Here is an 18,306-nt window from a genome sequence, read left to right on the forward strand (position 1 = left end):
AGGCGGAGGCTGCGCCGGGCTGCGCGCAGGGTCCCGTCATGGCCCTGGCGTTCTGCGGCGACGAGGGCAACTCCACCGCTTACAACGTGGACCACGGCGTGCTCAACAACGGCTGCTTCGTGGACGCGCTCAACGTGGTGCCGCACGTCTTCCTGCTCTTCATCACCTTCCCCATTCTCTTCATCGGTGAGCGCCTCCTCGGCCCTTCCCGCCCCGTGCCCGCTTCGCCTCGCCCTCCCCGGCTCCCCTTCCCACCCGGCCGTGCCCCACTCCCCGCTGCGGGATGCCCCGGCCTCTCTGTGCCGCCGACCGCGGTTCGTGCCCGGGACACGGGGTAGGGCGGAGCGGCTGCGAAGCGCTGCCGCAAACCTGGCAAGTTAGCGTCGTGCGTTCGGGTAAACCCGCTGCTGGCCCGTGCGGCAGCCCTGTGGCTATCAGCCCTGATAACGACGGGGGAGCGCTGCCCTAACTTGCCGTGTCCGCAGTGGCTATCATCTGATGACCTGAAACTGGGGCTGCCGGTAGGTGGCCCAGTCGCTTAACGCACGGCTCCGCCGCTGCTTCTGAGCACCTGCAGGCCGGGCCGGATGGGGTCCTGGGCGGCCTGAACTGGTGGGAGGCAGCCCTGCCCGTGGCGGGGGGGTGGAACCGGATGATTTCTATGGCCCCTTCCGACACAAGCCGTTCTATGAGTTTATGATGTGCTAAAATGTTTGGAAAATATTTAATTTGCGCAGTAAGCTGCCGACAGTATGGGAATTTTAGGTTGTGTCCTGTCTGCTTCGTTTGCTTCATCCTGTGTGAAGTTGAAGAAACAAGAACGCAGTTCTGAAAGGATTCGAGTGTGTGCATGTTTAACATCATGGTTCTGTTTGTTTTAGTACACTTTGTTTCTTACACGTTTAATTCCTGCGTGCAGAAAAGTATATATGTCAATTTTGTAAAGAAAACTCTTTTCCTATTCAGGATGGGGAAGTCAGAGCTCCAAAGTCCATATCCATCACAGCACATGGCTTCATTTTCCTGGCCACAATCTCCGCTGGATTCTAACTTTTATCCTCCTGTTTGTGCTGGTGTGTGAAATTGCGGAGGGCATAGTGTCTGATGGGTGAGTGTATGTCTCCATTCTCCTGATAGCATTGAGTGTTTCCAAATAATTTCAGGGTGTTTCCCCCCTGTTTAAATTCTTGTATTCCCTATATTCTATTCCTTGTGATTATAAAAGTGAAATCTGTATTTTTGATGATTAACCCACCGACCTTGTATCAGAAATCCCACAGACCTTGCCAAGTATGCACACACAAAATTGACCTTAATCATTTTTAGTTCAGCTTAATGACAGTATCTTTCCAAAGAATAATCAGAGATAAATCCTAATGATTCAAGCAGATGGTGACATTTTCCTGATGTGTTTTATGTCCGAGGATCCAGTCCCACAGTTTTTGCTCAGGCTGTACTTCTATGAGCGCAGTAGATCACAGCACTTCCCCCCCAGACTCAGTCCTGTTCACCATAATAAAAGGAGCAGGTCTGTTGGAGGTCATCATCTCACCCGATAGAGTTGTTTTTGAGGTTCCAGAAGGTGCAGTACATCTGTTGCCTTAGCAGAACATCTCGCATTGTTTTGATGAAAAAGATTTGTTTTCCCCAAATTTAAATCTGTTAGAGCCTTCGTTTGATTTGATTGGTACTGATTGTGGCTTGATTGTATTCCTCCCCAGTTGAGTTAAGTGTTATAGAGGGGAAAAGGCTATTATGTGAACATCTGTTCCGTGTTTCCTTTAATCCATCACTTGTTACTCAAGTGAGGAAAATCTTTCAACAGTTAGCTGAAGGGGAAAATTACTTTAAGTAAAACAAGTGATACAGGAAAATGATTTATTGTGAAAAAAGGTAAAGGCCTGTACTGGTCACTGTGATCATCATCTTCTAAAGAAAGGTTTGATTTTTCATAAACAGCATGAATTTCCATCCTGAGGGTTATGAGGTTGAAGTTGCTCGTTTAAATAGAAGTTTATCCATTTACATAACTAATGTCCATTCACCATGTGAGACACAGTGCAGAATTCTGCTGTAAAAGCTGATACCATTATTATTATAACTTCTCTTCAATATATATAAATAGGATTATTATTTTTTTTTTCAGAGCCAGGTTTTTGATGTGTTTTTTGAGAGTCTTTTTCAAGCTTATCAGGATGTGGGAGGCTCAAAGCAACATCTCCTGCCTTGAGTTTTCTGTTTTATTTTATTCTTAAAGATAATGGGAGAGTATGATCACTTGCTACTTAAATTGGCTCAGAATGCTGCTGTTCAGTAATAAGTGTCAATTGACAGGAATTTAAGCTCTTAGCTATCCTGAGGGAGTGCCAGCCCACAACTGTGCCTCCCAAGCTGTGAGCAGGCTAGTGAGCATGCCGGTCTATAAAAACAGACTTTAAGATTCACCAGCTTTCTGAGACCAAAATGTACCATATTGCTAAGTCCTTGTGACAGTGATTGGTTGCTAAAGGCTTTGGCAGTGGGAGACAGAGAAACTGTACCTCTTGACTGTATAAGAAACATTATTGCTTTTGTGAAAGAAGAAATAGAGGGGAAAATGGCAAGTAGGAGGAAAGAGGTGGGGGGGGAATGATTGTATTTCTCTTTATACAAACTGACAAAGCTGGCTGAGAATTCCCATATTCCCAAAGGCTGTGTTTTCCAGAATACTGTCCACTCCTATGTGAAGCAAAGTGTCAAGACTTTTGCTTTATAGGACAAAACTTAGAGGCATATGATTCTGTGGTAGATTTTGTTTGATGAATGGTAAGTACTGAAAACAGTGCACTGTGTAAGTAAGTTCTGTGCTGTCATGCTGTTTTCTTCTCTGAAACTGGAGAAGGAAAATCAAGCATTTTCACGGAATGTTTCTATAGGAAATCTTAAGCGGTGCTGTCACTTGGTGTTCTCTACATTATTTGATGGACAGCTCCCAAACTAGTTTAGCTTAAATTAACTTTTCTCATTTTGGAACTGAGCTGCTTATTCTAATTTAAACAGTGTTCCCGCTAACTTCAGTAGGAAATAAGAGTGTGCACATTTCATTTTCAGTGTGGGGGAAGAGTTTGAAATCCGACTGTGTGATTTATGAGCACAAATCCCATTGAGAATTGGATAACTTTGCATCTATAAACCATCTTAGAAAGTCCTACCTCCAAACTGTGTACAAAACAGAATTCATAAATTTAAAAGGCAGCATTTAAATAGCTGAGATTGATTCTAATTGGTTTTTGTTTGTTTGTTTGTTTTTTTAGGGTTTCAGAATCCCGCCATTTACACCTGTACATGCCGGCTGGGATGGCGTTCTTGGCGGCCATCACGTCTGTTGTCTATTACCATAACATTGAAACATCCAATTTTCCAAAGTTATTAATTGGTACGTTTCTCGACTTGAGAAGCTTGCAAGTGTGACTGTTGGTGCTGTGCACCTGCTCCTTCTGTGATCTGTCATTGCACTCTCAGCTTGAGTGAAGCCACACCTATACTCTGGTCTGCTGGTTGCCATTACCAGTCTCAGTTCTGGAGAGCAGTTTTCCTGAAATGGCTCATTGTTTTCAGTGCTTTTGAATTACAGTTATATTCTGTGTGGTGTGTTTCCAGGGATCCATTGGGCTGAATGCTTCTTTAAGAGAAGCTAGATTTGTGGGAAAAGTAGCACATGTTAGAAATCAAACTCTAAAAGCTATCAGTATCCCTCTGCTTGTCGGCATGTTATGTTTAATCATGATATAAAATTGAAGCTGTCTTCCTGTCTGTGATCTCTTGAAATATGTGAGGAGTCAGGAGAAATGAATGATGCCAGTGACTTTGATGTATTTCTTTCTTTGCTGGTTCTTTCTTCTCCTTCCTAAAACATCCTTTCTAAATTGCTTTAAGTCAGGGCATTTTCCATTGGGGACATATAAGAACTGCCTTGTATTTCCTGCAAGACTGTAAATAAGCTGTAGCTAACTGTAGGAAATGTTACTGCTGACAATCACAGTTGGTGATAGGTTCTGAACAGTTGGAGTAGATTGCAGTCTGTGGAAGAATATGTGTTTAGCCTCCTGTCACCTCATTCGATTCACTTTCAGCTCATTTTCTATTTTAATGGATCCTTAGGCTTTGTCATTTTGTCTTCTGGCCATGAATCGGCGTTCTGTTGTAATTCCTGTCAAGTGGTAAAAAGTCAGCAACAGTTTGATTTGAGAAAGCTTTTCAACACCAACAGACTGCATGTTGCAATATGCAGGTATCTTTTTCTGCAGGAGTCTGTATCTCTCACTAACGAAGTCACTCCTTTTTGAAAGGTCTAATTTAGATGATAAAGAATACGACAACTACAAGCAAATAAGAAACTAAACGAGGGTTTCTATCTAGGCATGGCAGCCTTTATGGTTTCTTACTTGGGACTGCTTTTCTTCTTGCACTCTTCTCTTAAGTAGGATCTTTTCTATCTTTATGACTAGGTGGGGTTATACAGTCACATTTTTGGTAAGTTGACATGCCTACTTTTAATGTCTTCTCCTAGCTCTACATGTTATGTTTTAGGAGAGCATGGCCCACGTGTTACAATCACCCCTAGAAAGCAAGCTTTCATTGTTATTGAGTTGTTTTTTGTTAGTTTGTTTTCAGATGTTCAATAGAGGTTTTGATAATTTAGTGTTGTTCCCATGTTCTTGCTGTTAGATCACTAAGAGTAGCGCAAGCATGGATCCAGTTGTTACCCTTTATTTGTATAATCCTTTCCTTGTAAAGATTTCTCTCACGATAATTTTGTTTGGTATTTTGAGTACTGGTGCTGGAGGAGCTCTGGACAATGTTTGAATGATAAACAAATATGTCAGTGAATGTCAGCAACTTAAATAAGTGCAATTAGTAACTACGGTGCTAAAGTTAATCATAAGAAATTTTCGTTTTGCAAGAATTTCCAAGGAAGTTAAGAAATCTAATCTTAATGCTAACTCTTAGGCAAAAAAATAAATAAATAAATTAAACTACATTCTATTCTAATTAGTTAACCTAATTTGAATCCCAATCCAGAGTCTTCATAAACTGAGCCCTAGATCTTTGTTCCGAGTATTTTTTGTTTTTCTCTTCATTGCCATATTTTTGTGAGAATGCCAAAAAAACATTTTTAAGTTTTAATTATGTTTTTTTCACTTGTACAAATTTTTTATTACTTAACCTTAAGAGTCGTTGTCTTTCAGTGTTAATTGCAACTGCTTTGTATTGAGAGCTGGGACTAGGCAATGATACCTTTCTGCAAACTAGCTCAGTGTATGGAGCTGAATATAGCTATAATTAAATCTGTCAACTCACTAGAGTGCAGTGCGTGCATGAAGCAGCTTTCTCTTAGAGCCTAACACAAATAAGGTAAATGGAAGCAATGAGGAAGAATTTATATTAATCATAATTATGGTTGAGTGTACAAGAAGAGAGACCAAAAGAGGGTTCTTCTTTACTGAGATGTTGCAGAGGAGATGTAATACTCTACACACACAGAGAAGTGAAATTCCACCTAATTTGAAGGTGTCACCTGCCTCAGCTGGAGGATCAGTGCCTGCAGTTGCACTTGGTAGCAGTATAAAACAGCAGGCTAACAGGAAACAGCATAGAGCAAAGGCTCTTTGGCTAAAGAGCCTCATTCAGAACTTACCACATTCAGTGGGGAAGCTCTCTTTTATGCAGAAACCCTTACAGATCTGTCCATTCATTTTGAACAGATACAATTTTCCAATCCTGTCAAAGGGAGCTTTTGTTGTTTGTTTTGAAAGCTTTTTCACTCTATACGGTAAACAAATCAAATCCATTTGTTGTTGTACATAAGCAAGCAAGGGATGAATATCCTGTCAACTCGGGGAATTAGCACATTCTCTTGGGGTACTTCAGAACAAGGGTTGCAAATTCTTGTACAGATCCTGCCTCTCAGCTCTGTGCCCAGGCTTCAGGCTACTTTAAAGTAGTCATTCTTTTTATCTTCTATCATAAAAGTTGTCAAGGTTTAGTGTTTTTGTTCTCTGAAGCTAATGATTGAGTCCAGGGTCCCCGTATCCAAACTGTTGGAGTGCTTTGATCTTAGCTGAGCCTGTTTTTCTGTGTATGATTTTGACCTGTAACTATATTGCATCAAACATAGCTTTTCCAGTCCGACACTGATAACGTGTGGCTCTCGTAATAATGCTGATTTGGGGACTTTTTGCGTAGTGTTGCAGAATAGATGCAAAGCAGTTGTACAGTTTAGCAGGACACATTTTAAAATAATTCTCATACAGAAAATCTGCTAGCTTTCTTGACATTCAAAGTATGTATTTGAATGGTAGCATATGATTGCACTGTTTCTGGAGCTAATATTTGTTTTGCAGATAAACCCCAGAAATAAAACATTTGGGGAGAATTATGAAATAACAGGACTTATTATGCTGAATGAGGTAGTAGTATGAGGACACATGACTTTTCTTTTAATTCAATAAGGATTTCTGCTCTTCTTTCTGTTTTACCAATCATAATTATAGGACTGCCTCCCTATTCTTGACAGTAATCTAGTTTCCTAGTTTAAATATCTTGTACCTTAGCATCATTGTTCATTCACTCGCATCAGCAAGCTGCTGATGGCTCTCAGCATTTGTAAGCTGGACTTACAGTTGCTGATGCCTTAGAGCACTTTCTCTAGTGTTGCAACAAGACACTGAGAAAGCAAATACATGTCTTTCTTGTCATTTAGAGCACATCCCAGCTGTTGTGCCATGGCACAGCGTAACAGCAAAAAAACCAAAAACCATGTAGAATATCATAACCCCATAAATTGTTTCCTTTAGAGTTGGGATCAGCAACTGGTTTATTGTGTAGTAAATAACATGGAATGCATTTCTAAAATCACCAGGGCTTACTGTGTGGATTACACTTATCAGTAGCACAAGCACTTCTAGACAAGAAGTTCAGGAGAGCTCTAGAACCTAGAATACTGTGTTCAGCTCTGGAGCCCTCAGCATAAGAATGACATGGAGCTCTTAGAGCAGGTCCAGAGGAGGACCGTGAAGATGCTCAGAGCATGTGAAGATGGGCTGAGAGAGTTGGGAAAGTGAAGGCTCCAGGGAGCTTTTAGCAGCCTTCCTGTACCTAAAAAGCTCCTACAGGAAAGGTGGAGAGAACTCTCTATCAGGGAGTGCAGGGACTAGGTGGTGTTTTTTTGTTGTTTTTTTTTTTTTTAGACTCAAAATGTAGTTTAGATTAGATGTTAGGAAGAAATTCTGAGAGTGATGAATCACTGGAACAGCCTAGAGGATTACTGGTGTCCCATCCCTGGAGGTTCAAGGCCAGGTTGGATGGACCTTTGGGCAGATTGATCTAGCAGATGTTCCTCCTTATGACAGGAGGCTTGGAACTTGGTGATCTTTAAGGTCCCTTCCATCCTAGGCCATTCTATGTACTTTGAAAAGTTAAAATTATATTTTATGAAGGTCTGAACATCCTTGTGAATGTATATCTGTTATAAATTACGTATATGGAATTTGCGTTGTGCAATAAAGATGAAGAGCAGCATCAGTTTGGAGAAAATACTTTTATGTTCCTACTTACACTCCAGAGATTTGCAGGGCTAATGAGGTCAGTTTTCCTTCAAACCAAATTTGTAGCAGCCTTGCAGCATTAACACAATTTGAAAAGCATCATTTATAACCACCTTCTCTTTGAGGAAGCTTCTTCCCTTGAGCTCATAGTGTGGCTGCATTCTTACAACAGATAGAAATTTCCTTCATAAGATTTCACTTTGTAAAGGTTTCCAAGGATCACCAGATATAATGGGAAAGGAATTTGGATCAAACATTATCTTAACATTTTTGTGTCTGCAAAATTGAACGAGGATTCTGTTTTGACATGAGGATGTCCACTCTGGTTTTATACATTGTTGCATTCTTTTTGAATGAGTATTTAATAAGTATTAATATAATTTTATTTTCTTCCCTACAGCTTTGTTGTTCTACTGGACTTTAGCTTTCATAACTAAAACCATCAAATTTGTAAAGTTCTGTGATAATGGAGTTGGATTTTCTCAGCTTCGATTTTGCCTCACAGGACTGCTGGTTGTTCTATATGGAATGCTACTGGCTGTAGAAATAAATGTAATCAGAGTGAGGGTAAGTTGAGTGTTGTAAGCCTCCTGTCCTTTTTTTTTCCCATGTTGCCAGGTGCTTAGTATGAAACACATTTGTAACTGAGAGAGAGAAAATCCAGTGATAAATAGAAATATATTCGAGAGCTAAACAGGAACCCAGTTTTATTCGGTCATAGCTTAAAAATGCCAGAATCAACTGTAGATAAATTTCACCTGTTTAAGTGTATATTACAAATTCACAATTTCAATTATCAAAAACAAATGTTTCTAAAACAAGAAAAGACTGGGTGAAAATAATTGTCTACTCTAAGAGATAGTATTAGACGCACAATTAACATCTTTCATTTTGCAGGAGATAATTTCAGTAGCTGATTAATTGGGGCAAATAAAATTGCTATATAGCCTCCCAGGTGTGTGCATTTCTTTGTGTCTCCAGTCATAATCCAAAAAAGAGGTGGCTTTGGAACCTGCTGGGTAGATAATTGCCAAAGTTCTTGCCTTCAGCTGTCTCTCACCTAACTGTATGTGCAAATTAAACTTACTCTCAGGAGGGAAGAGAACTTCTTCCATGTAAATGCTCTTGCTGCTTCCTTCACCCTAATATATGTTTTATTTCCAGTAATACTATAGGTAACATGAGATGTACATATGTGTCATATATATATATATTTTTTCTTCATGTAATAAAACTGCATTTTAAATGAGATTTGGAATTATAAGCCACAAAGAGGAATAAAAATGGTCACTGTCTACTGTCTTTTTTTTTTTTTTTTTTTTAATTTGGATTTAATTATTAAGGGATGTCAGTGGTGCATAAAAATTAACCAGCAGCATGGATTTTTTTACTGCCTGTTGTGTCTGTGCCAAAGTTTGGAGAGACAGGCTTATTGTTACAGCTGCTGAAGGAAAGGATTGGGTTGAATGGAGAGTCAGCAACTGCTGGGAGCACTTTCAGGGACGGGGGCATCCACAACCCCTCTGGGCAGCCTGTGCCAGCACCTCAGTACTCTCTCCTTAGAAAAAACAACCAATCAAACAACAACAAAACCCACTTCCCTGACATCCAACTTAAATCTCTCCTCCTTTGGTTTAATACCATTCCCCCTATCACTATCTACCCTTGTATAAAGCTGATCTCCCTTATGTTTACAAACTCCTGTTAAATATTGGAAGGTGAGGTCTCCATGCAGTTTTCTCTTGTCCAGGCTGGACAAGCCCAGTTCCTTCAGCCCATCTTCGTAGGAGAGGTGTTCCAGCTTTAGGATAACGTGAATTATTTCTTCAGCTATGGCTGGAGAAAGTATACCAGTGAAGCATATCCAGAAATCCTACTAATACTGTAATTTACATACAGAGATAGTAGAAGTGGAGTGAAGTGTGTGACTGAGAACTTCTAAGAGGTGTATTTTTAAGAGATGTTTCATTTTTGGAAAAAAAAAAAAAAAAAAAAAAAACAGCATCTGAAAAAGTTTTATCGTGACAATAGGAAATAATTAGGAATTTTCCCTTAGGAGTTTTCCTTTGCTTTTTCAGCATTTAAGCCAATGAAAGCACTTGTTAGTGCCATATGCACTGTGGTACAGTGGTTTTCTGGACTCGGGGCAGCTCAGGTCACTGTGTGTTTTGAGCTAAAGGTGAGGCTCTCTGGTAAAGAAGATGAACCACTACTGCACTGTTGTGTTTTTCTTCAAGTATACAAGTTTGTGCCTCGTAAAGAAAATGATGCTGAATGTTTAAGGTAATATATTTCTGGGCTAGATGTCTCCAATGTTCCCATGGTACTGGAGGTACCTGGATTGCTATGTTGTTTGAATTTGAATGCCTGAATTCCGTGAGTACTTTTGAGAATGTAAGCCTTTGATTCCCTGATGAGATCATGTGTCCTTATCTCTTATATATTTGTTGTAGACTTGTATTTTCTATATGAGTGTGATTCTTTTGGGGGATTTTTTTGAATTTCAGAGATATGTTTTCTTCAAAACTCCTAAAGAAGTTAAACCTCCTGAGGATCTCCAGGACCTTGGCGTTCGATTCCTACAGCCGTTTGTGAACCTGTTATCCAAAGGAACATATTGGTGGATGAACACATTCATCAAGACTGCCCATAAAAAGCCAATAGACTTGAAAACCATAGGCAAGCTTCCCATTGCCATGAGAGCTCTGACCAATTACGTTCTCCTTAATGAGGCTTTTGAAGCACAGAAGGTATGTGAAGCATAGAATTGTCAGTCAACTTTCTCACTGTTTACATTTTTCGCTGCTTTTTATGCTATGACTGTGATATAAAACTGTGTGAAAAGTTGTATTAATGAAGTATCCCTTACTATAGGTTTCTCTATACAGAAATGTCACTCAGTTTTAGCTTGAACAGATAACAAAATTTCTCTAAATAAGTATGTAGATCAAACACATTGCTAGTTAAATGCATGTAGAATCCATATAGCCTCTATTACAATGCAGAAAGTAGTTACTGACTGTACTCTCTAAAACACCATTAGCATTATTCCTAATAAAACCTTGAAGCCATTCAATAACAGAGTCAATATTAATGGGGTCTCATAGCACTGTTCTATGATGTTGTTTGAGCTACGGTTTGTCCATAAGAGAATTTAGGACCAAAACTACCTTAGCTCAGATTCTGCTTGGCTCCCTACTGGGAACCAAGTGTATTCAGGAATGTCTTTTGTAGCCTATTTAGAAGAAGGTAAGCTTTTCATTCTCTGTGTTCACAGGAAAACAAAACCTGTCAGTTCCCTCTCTTTTTTTCCTACTCTTCTGGCAAGACACAAACATCACTTACTTGATGCCTGTTAAGAGCAGGAAAGAAATATTAGCTTTTTTTTGTGAAGTGGAGAAGAGTACAAGTTCAGGCTTTGTAGAAGGAGTAATTGTGATTTCTGTGCTTTTCTAGTTCAAGGATTGCAGCTAATTGTCAATAAATTAAAGCAGGAGGAAAATACTGTATTGTACATGAATACAATTATATAACCTTAGATTTTCTTTTCATATTCTGGACAGAACAAAAGGCCATCTTCTCCACAGGGATCCGGGTCAATTTGGCGTGCTCTCTGCTGTGCTTTTGGGAGACCCTTACTTCTCAGTAGCACATTCCGTATTCTGGCTGACTTGCTTGGCTTCGCTGGTCCCCTCTGCATCTCTGGAATTGTTCACAATGTTGGAAAAGGAAATAACACCATCCGCCCACAGGTACTGTCTGTACTGGATCTGGCTGGGACGGGGTTAACTTTCCCCACAGCAGCCCACATAGTGCTGTGCTTTGCACTTGTAGCTAGAACAGCATTCATAATGTACCAGTGATTATTCCTGAGCAACTCTGGCACAGCATCAAGTGTAATAGTTCTCTCATTTTACTTCCACACAGCTTTTCCATTTTTTTCCCCCTTGTGTTAAAATGCTCCTTATCTCAACCCATGAACCTTTTTTTCAAGGTATTTTCTTTTCTGTTCTTTTGAGGAGGGAGAGCGAAAGCAGTGTGGTGGAGATCAGCTGTCTATGTGTGAAACCATCGTACTGTAAAAATGTCGTAAGAACAGGAATAAAAAAAGTAGTGCTAAAACTGTATATTATTGATTCCTTGTGAAAAGAGTGACTGCAATGTATTTCTGAATACTAGAAGTGTTTGCTAGTATGTATGTAATGGCTACTTACATTTATACCTGGGTGGTGAACATAAATGTGTTACCTACACATTTCATCAGGCTTGCATTTGGGAAGATAATCTCATTCAGGATAATGGTGAAACACTCAGAATCTTGCTCATACTGTCAGTATTTTTGGTACAGTTGTTACAGAGATTGAACCAACTGTGATTAAGTGCTTTTGGAAAGGCAAAAGGATGTTTTTATTTCCAAAATTAAGAGATGTCTGGGAGGATTAAAGTGCGCCTTTAACATCATGATAAAATACCAAATGGTATAGGTGTGAGAAAGAATCTCTGCTAATGGCTCTGGAAGTATTTGTTTTGAAAGATCAATTGAAGCCAAGTTTTTAAAGATGCTATTTAATTGAATGATCCCCAAGAAGAAACTTCTTGATTTATAAATATTTAAAAAAAAACAAAAAATATCAGGAAGTGTTTTTTCAGAAGGTAGGGTTACTTGGTCCTCATTTTTGAGAAATAACACTTTTTTTTTTTTTTTCAGCTCCTTTATTGTTTGGTAAAAGATTGATTTCTGAAGTCTATTGACAGTGCTGGAAATACAGTCGTTCACTCAAGTAGGCTTTGGATTAGATCCATTGTAAATATTGAAATACATTGAATGCTTTTCAGAAAAAAAAAAAGCCTTAAGCAGAAATGAATTATTTATACATGTTGCAATCTTTGTCCTAATATTTGGAGAGTTTTCTATACCAAATAGATTCAGTGAAAACCAGTCAAAGCAGGAAATTAAAAAACTAAGGCTATAGAGGGTATGTTGTGGCAAAGTGATATGGAAGCTTTTAAGGTGCTTCTTGATAATTTGTTTGGAACACTTAAACGTCTCAGCTGAAATTATACCAAATATCTGCAGGTTATCCTGTTTAATTTTCCTACTGAAATGCCATCTAGTACTCCCCTGTTAAAATGCTCATCTGGTAGATAGGCTCCTATTGGAGTGTCATCCAGCTTTGATATTTTCACCACGTCTGGCTAAGTGTGGCCTCGTGGTTGTAATGTATACCACTGGGGGATCACATAGCAGCAGTGTTCACTGATGGTGATAGTCCGTGAGTGACCATTAGGAGTTCATTTTACCTTTGATTAAAAGGCTCCACCAAGGCTTTTTCTTCTGTTTCAGACTGATTTATAATGTTGTTTTTCTGGTAAGAGCCTAATGACTTTTCTGACTGAAAACTGCTTTCTCTGAATTAGATGAACTACCTTTTTAAAATGTACTAGGGTTTTCTATTTGAGCTGTTTGTAAATAGACTGGTGTGTTCAGGGAAATCTCTTACATATATATATATACACATTGCTAGTCAGCTGATCCTAGTCTGGAAAATCTACACCTGCTCTACAGCTAGGGATATTATGTCTTTACTTGTAAAAAATCAGAAAAGAGAACCATGCCTTCTAAATTATTTGCTCCTGAGAGCTTCGTAGCTGTAGGAAACAAACCATTTAAAACAACGTGTTATGAAAGTAAAGCTACTGAGAATAATTGCTTGTTTCTGATGTGCTGCTGCATTTGATGGATTTGGAGAGAATTTCCATGCAGTTGGACAGAATCAGACAAGCAAAGTAAGATGTGAGTGCAGTGGGGAGCATCTACTTAGCCATCACTTATCCTGATCTTTCTTCACTTGACGTAGTGTAGACTGGGGGGGTATTGCAGCAAACTTGTATCTTTCAAACAGAGGTTCTGTCTTGGAAACTGAAGGCAGAGAGATAAATCTTAAGATACATTTGCTCTGTCCTTCAGGTCCTTTGTGACAAATGAAAACTGCCACAGAGCTGGAGCTCTGAGATCACATGGGTGTCACGGGTGGTATTAACTGCTTTAGTTTGTGCTACAGTTAGCCACGACAGCATCTTAAATTCTGTCACGTTCTTCATGTTTATTTATAACTCCAGTATCAATATTTATGGCCACCCCTGGAACGTTCCTGTGACACGAATTGGACGAAGTGTTAAGCACTTCACACCAAAGAAGAGACTGTCAGAACAATAACCTTTATGTTTTGATGTTAGTGTCTTTTGTTTTGCAGCATTAGGATTGGTATTTGTACTGTGAGGAGTACCTGTTGACATAATAAATTGAAATGATACATTAAACCTACAGAATCATTATTTAAAAAGAAGGCATAGGAGTCAGTGTAAGAAAAGGCCCAACATTGATGTTTAAGACTATTTTAGTCAAGGGACTGTAAATATTTGGAACAGTGGCCTTTTGCTTGGCCTTCCTCTGGGCTGTACCTGCTAGAACTTTAATTATATATCCTGAAGTTACCAGGCAGGTGGGATACTGAATGTCTCCAGGACCAATTTTTTTAGAACAAAACACCTAATTAGTTCTATCTATTAGTTTCTCAAAGTTATTTGCCATACATTGAAAAGGTTCAGTAGTTGTTCAGTTATTTCTTTATACTTCCCAGAGGCTTTGTGAGTGTGCTTAGACAGTTATTGTAGTTTAGTTACACAGGTGCTCAGTCATTGTAAACCGTCACAGCCTGATGATGCACGTGAAACTGTGCATATCTTGGTGAATAATGTCTCTGTATGTGATGTTTATATTTATATATATATGTGATATGTGTGTGTGTGTATGTGTACATCCTCCTTTTCTCTCAATTTGTATGCTAGAATAAAAAAACGAGAACTTTAATTTCCCTTTTCCTCCCTGCTTACCTATTATCTGATGTTTTGATGTGAATCAACATTAAGTCAAAGTGTCTTTGCTAGGAAAGTATGATTTGACAAAATGTATTCGTGTAAAAAAATTTTTTTAATGAAAAAGTAGTATTAGCTGCAGTAATTAGCAGTATATGTAGGTCAGCATTAAAATTGTACTGCCTTTTTCACTGCCTTTGGTATAATACACTGTAATCTGCAAGCTTTGTGGCTGTGATAACATTAACGTGATAGCAGAGAGAAAGGGATGTCTTTGACGGCCGTAATCTTTCAATATTGCAAGCCTGTGTTCAATTAAAAGGTAATTATGGAGAAGAACTGCTAAAATTACAGCTGATCTGTGAAAGGGCAGCTCAGAAGAAATACTGTCACAGTTACAAGTTAAGATATGCTTGAGGACATGTCACACGTTTACATAACAAATGTAAATGATGCTGGGTTTATCCCAAATGTGTCTTTTTTTCTTTCTTCACCCAAACTGATGACTTACGCAGTTATATTCTACTTTGAGAATGCATGCAGTGAACAGGAAACAACAGGTGGCTCAGTTAAGTACTAGGTACAATTTGTCCACCTTACATGTGCCTTATGCTTAGGAGCATAGATATTAAAAAGTGTGAAAATAAATTGGAAGCATGTAATTGGCCATGGACTTGGCCACTTTATCAATTTTCTCTTTTCCACTGTTAACGCTTTACAAATAACACAGGAGAAGATTTAGTTACACTTAAAATTTTCTAGATGTGGTACGTTTTCTAAAAGTGGTACATTTCCAGCTAAATATTAAGTCCTAGGTTGTCTTATTTTTTAAAATTACAGCATGAAGAGCTTATGTTCACTGTTTCATCTTGCAGGAGTCAAAGGCAAGTTAATCTGACACGAAAGGCTGAACTTGTAAGGCTATAAGTAATCTGGAAGAGTTGCTCTTACTTCAGTACAGACCTTTTGTAGTATATAATGCTGCTATTGCCTGTTTGAATTACTGTAGAAGTGATGGTCATTTATGGCTTAAAATCTATTTAAGTCACAAATAAATCCATAATTAAAAGTCTGTATCTGAACATAACTATTGGCATGTACTGTAATTGCTCAGAAAGTTTTACATCTGATACAAATTGAAGGAAAAAAGCACATCCAGCAATTGCCTGTGTTTTCTTTGAATTGGAAGATTCCGTGTGTTTGAATGCTTACTTGGAAGGCTTTTCTGAGTGCTGATGCCTAATTTTTAGTTCAGTGTTCCCATTCAAAACTGGTTGAAGACAAAGCACCTGGCTGAGCTGGAAATAAATTATTGAATTTATTCCCTGTTTTCAAGTATGGAATTTGATGCTGAAGGAAATTTTCCATGCTGTTGTAAGGTATTGCACTGTACGCTTGCTTAAAAGAATATGGCCATGAAGAAGCCTCCTCACATGAATAAGGAGCATTTGAGTCAACAATGACTTACAGAAGTGGAATCATAATTACTAGCTTTGTGTCCAAGCCTTGGTTAGAAACTTAGTAGCTTGTAACAAATAAAACTATCTAGTCACATCTGTGCTGCATGGTGACAAAAAGTCCTTTGACTGGTGTCTACTTTGGCTAGTGTTCGAAGAGTCAACCACAATTCATTTTTAAGTGATCAGATGTTTATGAAGAATGACTCCTTGGTGTCAATAGATGATCTCCTGGACATGCCATGAGATGGTTAAGCTGTTGTGTGTGTGGATCAGGCTAGTTTCCTCTCTTGAGAAGGAATGGTGGAAGGCACTGTGTCAGGAAGCATGTGCTGGGTGTGTTCTCATGTGTCTGACAGAATAATGCGAAGGATCTCTTCAAAAGCTATTTTGTTCATTAACTGGTTTACTTATTGCAAAGGCAAATGTAGTTTTCTTTGCTTTTAAGACTATAAATTACCATAGTGGTGTCAAGGGGATAGATGGTGTGCTTATTGCAGGAATGGCAGGAACCATCATGGCTGTCGTAAGATGGAATAGAAAGAGATGGAAAAAGTGTCCTAGAGCTCTTCTTCTTCAGTCAAACAAAGTGACTTGTTGGGTTGCCATAGCTATAAGGCCTCACCCCTCCTTTCATATTTCTTGTTGACCCTGCACTCTTTTCCCCCTTTGATTTAATTCTGGTACACATCACCCCATTCTTGACCCATAAGATAAAAAGGAAGCTAGCAGGTTATTTTTTCTGTGCTGCTTTTCTTGTTAGAGATTCAAATTGGCTCAGCGAAGGATCCCATAAGATCCCAGAGTAGCACACAGTAAGCTACAGAAGCATGCAGCTTGGAGCAGCCTTGGTGCAATTAAAGGCAGAGAGATGTGCACTCCTCTTTCAGCTGGCTCAACGTGATCTTGCAAAACCACAACTTTAAAACTAGGTTTAGCATCTGTATTAATTTCTCAGGTGGGATTTTTATAAAGAGTTAACTGCAAGACACAAATCAGATGTATTAGTCAATGATTGTTTATAAAATGTGGTTTATGAAGTGTTACAGCAGTCTTAAAAGCTTTAACAGCACATAAACCATCTAGACTAGAAATGTGCTCAGTGAGGAGTACAGCAGAAATGGAAATGATGAGGAAGCCTGCTGGGAGGAAATAGAAGAAGGCAGCTTCCTTCTTCTGCCTTTAATGGCAGCGTAAGCCAGCCATCAATGTTTTGAAGGAACCCAGAGGAGGAAGAGGAAGGAAGAGACATTCTAGTTTCAGGGGGTTCTCAAAATGAGGCTGACTCTGAACTAGTTGTGGCACTGAGCGTGTCGAATAAATGCACTGTTTTCCCAGTGGATTGCAGACATGCTTCAAAATGCACTCCAGTGACCTCACAAACATCCTAGGAGATAGTGACCACATATAAAATAAATAAGTTAGTGCTGAACAAACCTGTTAAATACCACAAACTGAGATAACGTGTGTATTTCCAGGAGTTGGAAGGATGTGTTTTACAGCAAGTAGAGAAGGTCAGTTTGGCGTTTGGTAACCTTAGATGTCAAAGTAGGGTGGCAAGTTTTTCTGAAGGGTGTTAACTAGTCCTTTCTGACAGTGGGCATTGCATTTCTTTAGCAAATGATGATACTGAGTTTCTCAAAACATCCTAGAATTTTGGAAGGATATCAGAAATCCTATGAATGTTACTTTGCATTTAAATAGAACTTACTGAGCTGGCAAATTATATGACTGTCTCCTTGAACTGTTAAATGGTGAGGTTTCAAGTCAGGTTGTAAGCACTTCCAAAGTAATAAACAATGGTTATCTGCTTGTTAATTACACAAAACTGATGAGTAAATTACAATTGCACCTGATTTCTAATTTTTTAACTTTTTTTTTTTTTTTTTTAGACTAAAATTCTTGGTGTTTTCTTCATTTCATCTCAAGAGTTCCTGTCCAATGCATATGTTTTGGCTGTACTCCTGTTTTTTGCCCTACTGTTGCAAAGGACTTTTCTCCAAGCATCATACTATGTTGCTATTGAAACGGGAATCAACTTGAGAGGTGCAATACAGGTAGCCAATGTATCATGTGGCTTGTTTTCATGCAATCACATATATATTTGTAAATATATATTATATCTGTAGTAGTTCAGGTCAGGTAAGGCAACTGAAAGAATGCTCTCCCAAAGTAAATTGAACATAGCCATTGCTGTTAGATTGCTTTAATTTCAACTGAGATTCTACTTTTATTCTATATGATGTTTTTCATACCCATTTATTATATTTGGTAGTGTACATATAAATATACTTTGGACATAAAGATAGATTGTATTTACAATGCCTGGAGTAGCGTGGGCCCTGCCATCAAACTACTAGGTGCTGTGAAGTCTGTAATTACTGAAC

At 38.9% G+C, this 18,306-nt stretch overlaps 1 protein-coding gene across 2 annotated transcripts in view; it reads left to right on the plus strand.

The window, feature by feature from the left end:
- ABCC8 (ATP binding cassette subfamily C member 8) overlaps positions 1 to 18,306 on the plus strand; it is a 67,340-nt gene continuing 49,034 nt past the window's right edge. For both annotated transcript variants that reach the window (XM_042882162.1, XM_042882163.1), the window contains exons 1-7: positions 1 to 186; positions 967 to 1,108; positions 3,294 to 3,415; positions 7,987 to 8,153; positions 10,094 to 10,336; positions 11,150 to 11,338; positions 17,812 to 17,976. In XM_042882162.1, coding sequence (XP_042738096.1) covers positions 39 to 186; positions 967 to 1,108; positions 3,294 to 3,415; positions 7,987 to 8,153; positions 10,094 to 10,336; positions 11,150 to 11,338; positions 17,812 to 17,976 — 1,176 coding nt within the window. In that variant the 5' untranslated portion in view covers positions 1 to 38. The remainder of the gene's footprint in view (positions 187 to 966; positions 1,109 to 3,293; positions 3,416 to 7,986; positions 8,154 to 10,093; positions 10,337 to 11,149; positions 11,339 to 17,811; positions 17,977 to 18,306) is intronic.

The sequence above is a fragment of the Lagopus leucura genome, unplaced genomic scaffold (assembly GCF_019238085.1).
Source record: "Lagopus leucura isolate 7727_CA_CO unplaced genomic scaffold, USGS_WTPT01 Super-Scaffold_100033, whole genome shotgun sequence".
Classification (NCBI taxonomy): Eukaryota; Metazoa; Chordata; class Aves; order Galliformes; family Phasianidae; genus Lagopus; species Lagopus leucura.